This window comes from Nanorana parkeri, unplaced genomic scaffold, assembly GCF_000935625.1.
Source record: "Nanorana parkeri isolate BGI_ZX_2015 unplaced genomic scaffold, ASM93562v1 scaffold1272, whole genome shotgun sequence".
NCBI classification, from domain to species: Eukaryota; Metazoa; Chordata; class Amphibia; order Anura; family Dicroglossidae; genus Nanorana; species Nanorana parkeri.
Genome location: NW_017307540.1, coordinates 159,996 through 166,884, shown reverse-complemented (window position 1 = coordinate 166,884; position 6,889 = coordinate 159,996). Strand labels below are relative to the sequence as shown.

The window sequence follows — 6,889 nt, the reverse complement described above, 5'->3', positions numbered from 1 at the left end:
TTCTAACTATGCGGGAGCATGTGACATCCATCCCAAAATGCACTGCTTGGGGCCAGAGCACTTGTATACCATCAGTCTGATTTACTGAATGACCCAGATGAATGCCTGAAGAATGCAGTTTTCTGTGTTTGAGCAGTGGAAGACCCAATCACAATACAATATGGGTGCCTCTCAATAGGCTATTGAGGTCCGACGTTGCCTTGTGGAATGTGCTGGGTGCCTCGAATTGGCATACAGATGGCATCCAGGTTATTAGGACTCTCGTGGCAAAGCACAAATGGAATTTCAGTTAAGTCAGACTGGTCACCTTGTGTTTTTGTATTTGCTTTATTTCACTTCAAAAAAGCACTTTCCAAGATCTACACCCAGGTGATCTGAGACCTCACCCCCAATCTAGTCAAGTACATATACATAAACAACAAAAGTTGTGGTGGGGTTTTTTAAGAGAAAATTCGAAAATCGTATAAATGTATTCAATTCATAAAAAAATTTTTTCCATGATGAAATTTAAAATCAAAGTTAATGTATATACATGATTATCGAATCCCTAAATTTCTTGCATATAGATCATACATAATTCATTGTCCATTTCCTAATGTCAATCATTTATCCATCATTAAATTACATATACATAGTTGTACCGCTCCATTGACCCCCTACGCGTTTCACATATGAGCTTCTTCAGGGGGTTCTATTCTCGGCAAAAAATCTATTGATAGACATATCAAATATTATTTATCAAAGTATACATCATTTGTAAATAATTTCAAACTTATTTAATCGTACTTTACTTTAATTTCCATTTACAATTAGCTATACATATTTCTTTCTTATACTTATATTGTACAGCCAATGATGGATACATTTAGGGATTCGATAATCATGTATATACATTAACTTTGTTTTTAACTCGTCATGGAAAAATAATTTTTATGAATTGAATAAATTTATACGATTTTCTCTCTTAAAAAACCCCAGCACAACTTTTGTTGTTTATGTATATGTACTTTATTTCAGATTGTCACTCTCGGTGCCAGGTGTAATCAAATTTGGGCCTATGAAATGCTAATTGCTTTTGTGTGACCAGGTTAGCAGAATGAAGATGGAGGACAATGTTCACCATAAAATCCATTTTATGCAAATTGTTTTACTACTATACAACTCTAGATAAGTTAGATTTTTCTTTAGTTTAGGACAATTGATTAGGAATTCTGGGATTCTTTGCTGCAAAGCTTCACTTGACCTACAGGCAGAAAGTAGCTAGATTTTTGTACTCCAAGCTATGCAATCATTTTGGATGCATCCTGAATGTTTTTATCACCTACCTCTGTGTCTAGGGTAAACTTAGTAGTACTTTGGCTTAAAATTGTGTTCTAACTATTGTCTATGAAAAATTGATGATGATCTGTCAACATTCAAGTGGCGATAATCTCTAATGCCCTATGTTTCCCGTTTTTTGTAGTGGAAATGATGGAAGAATTGCATAGCCTGGACCCTCGGCGCCAGGAATTGTTGGAAGCACGATTTACAGGAGCCGGGGTTTCAAAGGTAAGCTTGACGATTCAATAAATTATGCAGAATTTCGTTGTAATGTAGTAGCTTTTAGCTCTTTAAGTTCCCTTTCAGCGCTCTGTGTGGGATTTTACCAATTACATACCCAGGAGACTCAGACCCTATATTGAATTTTGAAGGCTCATTCATATGGGTGTTGCAGCTTGCACCGTTACTAAAGCATTTAGCGTTCGGAATTGGTGTGGTACTATGATCGGTTCTTGAATTCAGAGCTCTAACTGGCACATTTCCCATACGTGAGGTTCTCCTCACAGAAGTGAATCAATAGCTGGACATGGGAGTCTGTATTTGCACAGCAGCTCACCCTGGATTTCTGGGGCTCCTGGTGCACCCTGCATGGTACCTCCTAGATGGCTGCTTTCCATGTGTACAGACAGATTAGCTGGATCTGACAATTGTCATACATGTTACTGTGATACAAAGCCTTTTGTAATAAGTACTGTAGTTGGTGTGGTTTTTGTTTTTTCCCTACTACGTAACAATGAGATGTAAGCTAAGCGGTGGAGCTTTTTTTTTTTCCTTTGAGAAGCTGGTTGTTTCATTACGGTCCATTTCTAACAGTTATGAAATTGCGGTTCTTTACTTAATGTTGGCTATCACCCAGTGCATAAAATGTAGACGTTAATGTGGCCACTTTAATAAAGAAGTAACCCTGTTCGTACACAGAAGTAAAATGTCAGAATGTGTCTACGGTCACTGTCTGGCATATTCTGTGCTGGCAAATGTGAGGGCACAATACTGAAAAGTGACGGTTTTGTCTATAGAATTGCTAGATGTAATATTAGTCTTGCGTTGGAGGATAATGTTCCCATTATAAAACCTTCACTTTAAATACTTTAATTTCTGGTTTAGTTTTTTTTGTTCATGTTTACTCAGAAGTTATTTTTGAATAAACCAATCTGTAGATTTTTTTTCTTTACTGGTAGTCCAGATCCCCTGCTGACCAGAGCAGTACAGAACAGATGTGACTTTTGTGACATCCATGTCTGTTCAGTGTCTCCCTCCATTGCAGCTGAACTAACTGGGCCAATATTGGGTCCATGGGCAGTCGGATGTAAGTGGACGTGTGTCTGGTTACTTCTGATTACCTCTGATCCATCCTGTTAAACCAAGACGGAACTCTGTTCTGTGTGTTTTATCTTTTCCTAACCTAGACGTACTCGGAGGTAGTCTGATGTAAACAGTCCATTTACAGCCACCGGTCCATGGACTAACAGTGACTTGCCAATCAGGTCAACCTGAAAAACTGAAAGGCGGACCTGATCAAAAGGCTGTGGCAAAGGGGTCTTACTCTGAGCATTGAGATTCTGCATTGTCCGTGCAATATTCGGTGTTTCCGTTTTAGTTTTTTTTTTTACATGTTGATCCTAAAATTATTTTTAAATAAAGCAGCCTGTAGTTATTCTTACTGGTAGTTGGACGTGCACACCTGAGCCTTGCTTACCTCTGAGAATTGAGATTCTTGCATTGTCCTTGCAGTACTGTAGTTGGTTTTTCATTTTGATTTCAATTCCTTTTTTTTTTACATGTTCATCCCCCAAAAAAATATTTTTTAAATAAACCAACTTGTAGATATTCTGCGTTATCCTTCTAGTAGCCTGATGTTGCTGTTTAGGTCCACTCAGTATTCCTTATTAGCAGACATCGGCCTGCAATCACACGTTCACCCCATGGGATATAATGTGAAGACAATGGAACATGCCGTACTCAACCAGTTGGGTTTTAATAGCATTCCGCCAAATTGAGCAATTCACAGGCCTGGCTGAAGTGCGTGTCACAGGAGCTAGCTTCCCACTGACAATTCTGTGTCAGAAAAAAACTGCTTCCTTTTTGTCATTGGATAATTGCTTTCATTGTTTACACCCCCGTCACCTTATTCTTAAAGAACTGCGATCTAATTAATGATGGCTGTGACTTTGAAATTAGCGGCTGGTAAAATCCCTGAAAAGAACCAATGAACACTTCAATTTCACTTAGTGTGGGAGAGCAGCTAATAGGCGGGCCGTTTGACACCATTGCATTATTACACTGTGCCAAGCTATCCTCTTCATAATGCTTCAGAAGAGGGAGGCTTGAATTGTTTGCTCTGGTGGAAGTCTAGAAAAGATTAGCCGGATCATACGAGAAAAATTTTCCACATTTACTTGGTCGTTAAAATCTAATGATCATTGTAGTCATATGGTAGCTGCTGTTTATTTTTTATTGCAAGTCCCTGGCTCCCAAGCTTATCCTGTTGCTTCAGTAACTTCCACTGACCAGGAACAAGTATGGAGGACAGACCATGCGAGGAAGGGATGATATTGAAGCCACAGGATGATAAAAGCCAGCATATTGGCAACTTAGAAAATCCTTAGCAATGGCGGCTTTTCATATATTTTTAATCAGCCTTAAGAGAAATGAGAGGTAATATGGTAGTCGTCTGGCTGTTAGGGTAAGCCCCTGCATTCAGTACCTTTTTTAAAGTCAATAACGTGAAAGAAATATGCAGATCTGCAAGCCGTAAAAACATTAGCATTAACTGCAGGCTTGTTCTAGATCTATGATTTTAAATGCTGATGAAATTGCTTACATTGAATGCTACTCCTTGATGTTAAAACGATCGTTTCCTGTGGAATCATTTGGTCCCCTGTGCACTGGTCCTGATATCCTGCGTTAGGGTGGCTCCTTTCCATTGTAGGGTCCTCTGTAGCCACCTTTTGTGTGTGTGTGCTAGTAAGCAGTGTGTCTCCACAAACGCACAGCAAGGCAACCCACCACCGTGGTCCTTGCTTCTCTCTTCTTCAGGCTAGGACAGATGGCTGCTGGAGATTGTTCTGTCCCTTGTGATCTGTTCAGGGAAGCAATGCCGAGATTGTTAGGAAATATGACGAAGTGTGTGGGCAAAAATACTTTGCTGGGCAATGTATATGTGATCTGGATTAGTTATTTAAAATGTCAGGGTTTAATAGAATAAAGTATTGGCGACGGATTGGTCAATGTGACAGCATGGCAGCCAGCATCTTCAGAAACCGATGTCAGCCTTCAGATTTCTCGGACAGGTTTTCTTGGGGAAAACCTAAAAACACTATAAATTCCTCCCAATGGAAACTAACGTTTTCTGAAATGACAGTAGTGTAAGTCGCGAATACCTTTTTATATTGGACTGCAGGTGAAGTGTATATTCTGTAACTAGCTTGGAATGGAAAACCGTTCTCATTGTCTTGGCTGAGTTTTTTGTGTTTAAACTCTTTATTAAAGGAGAACTATGGGGTCAGTGTTTTTCCCCATAGTTCTCCTTAGGGAAACGGGAGGACACAAACTAGCGTCCTCCCGTTACCCTAAGCTCAGTATACTGCCAGCTACAGCTCGCGGTATACTGAGACGGCGCAGCCGGAGCGGATCCCGAATTAGATGATGGGATCCGCCCAGCTGCGTGAGTGACAGCTGGCTCTGCCTATCTAGAGGCAGAGCCAGCTGTGCGGGGGCGGGCGCTCCCACGTCCGTTCCGCCAGCCAGCGCTAGTGGGGAGAGGGGAATCCAGCCTCTCCCCCTGTAACGGCAGAGAGCCGTGACAGGATCGAGAGGTGAGCGAACCCGGTATGTGTTCGCTCACCTCCCGATCTACTGAGCCGACCTGCGACAGTCTCATTGTCACAGGTCGGCTAGAACTATGAGGTGAGTGAAAAGCACTCCCCTCATAGTTCTCCTTTTAAGTATATAAGATCATAGAAATAACAATAGGAAACATACAACAAGTAGACGTCAAGTATGCAATGAAAAGATCTCCATTCGATGGTTAGGCTGAGCTTTTTATCACCCCTAATATGATTGAAAGATATATAACTTAATGATGTTAAGTGTTGATGTTGGTAATTTTAGTCTGTGAAAGCAACTTTTCTTCATTAAATTAAAAACAGTAAAAATTGGTTGAATTCACTTACTGAGCCTTATTTTTCCTTTTTTTTTCCCCCAAGGGACAATTGAACAGCGAATCTTCTAACCAAAGCCTATGTAGCCTGGGTTCTCTGAGCGATAAAGAACTTGAGGTGAGAAGCTGATTTTATTATGGTCTCCTGGCCTGTCGTTTTGGTGTTCAGAGACATACTCCATGTTCTTCAGTTCAGTTGGCTTTTAGTTAAAGAATAAAAAAAAATAATTGGCATGTATAAGTAAGGTTTACATGTGGCCATTTTCTGTGAGTTCGTGAATGCCATATTTTAATAGTGACTTGTCTATAATAGATTTTGGTTTATCTATGATATGGAAATGATTGGGTGGATGCAGATTAATCATTGCTGTCTGATGCATTTGTAGAGGAATTTTAGTTGCTTATTTGTAAAACCTTTTCTGTTACTGAGCTGTAGTGAACTATTTTTAAGATGCAGAAGATGGAGAGTATTATGACCTCATGCACACTGTTGAAAAAACATGCTTTTCAATGACTGAATGCACATCCTAGATGCCCAGCAGCATCTAGGTTCATTAAGTCGAAGTATTACAGGTCCATGTAGACCGGTTTTATACAGCTAAACATGTGTAAATGCAGCTGAGCCCAGCAACTTAACCAAGGAAAAAGTGATTGGACAGGCATAAAGAGGTGAATTTATCAAAACTGGAGCAGCTGTGCATGGCAACCAATCGGCATCCACCTTTCATTTTCAAAGCTTAACTCAACAAACAAGGAGAGAGAAGCTGATTGGTTGCCATGAGCAACTGCTTCAGATTTTGTCTCCTCCAGTTTTGATAAATTCCCCAACCCCCCCAAAGTGTTTATACTTGGCAGATAACTTGTCTTGTGCCTAAACGCAGCTGGCTAGTGTGCACGAGGCCTTAAGGATATCTAAACCCCAAAACAAACCATTTTTATGTTTCAGCCGGGATAAGGGAGCTGCATTAATATTTCTTTTTCAACAAGAAGTACACTTCTGCAAGTACAGAAAAAATACCTGTTTTATCTTTCAGAATTACAATGTCTTTGGAACTGTGTGCAGAACTAATATAGCAATCAGTGTTATCAGAATTCCCAGTTATCTTCTGTAAAAGAGTGCCTTCCCTATGTAATGGAGATGAGGAAGGGGGCGAATAGTCTATATCGGGAGAGCAGTCTAGTACCAACCATGGCTTCCTCCATAAAGACAGTGGAGGTATTGTAGCCACCCTAGGAGAGGAAGTGTGTTTGCAATTTTTGTTTTGGGTTTAGATATGCTTTGAAGCTAGTGTAGTGGGTTATGCACCACAGCGTTTCCCAACCTTTTGGGTTGCAAATTTTATGAAGCAAATTTTAAATTTTAATTGACAATGTTTATTTTAATTGAACTAGTAGGATACCAATCCTCCC

General features: G+C 40.0%; 1 protein-coding gene across 2 annotated transcripts in view; it reads left to right on the top strand.

The window, feature by feature from the left end:
• The window catches only part of TLK2 (tousled like kinase 2), a 37,308-nt gene that overhangs the window by 11,048 nt on the left and 19,371 nt on the right, over positions 1-6,889 (top strand). For both annotated transcript variants that reach the window (XM_018569008.1, XM_018569007.1), the window contains exons 2-3: positions 1,463-1,548; positions 5,526-5,597. In XM_018569008.1, coding sequence (XP_018424510.1) covers positions 1,468-1,548; positions 5,526-5,597 — 153 coding nt within the window. In that variant the 5' untranslated portion in view covers positions 1,463-1,467. The remainder of the gene's footprint in view (positions 1-1,462; positions 1,549-5,525; positions 5,598-6,889) is intronic.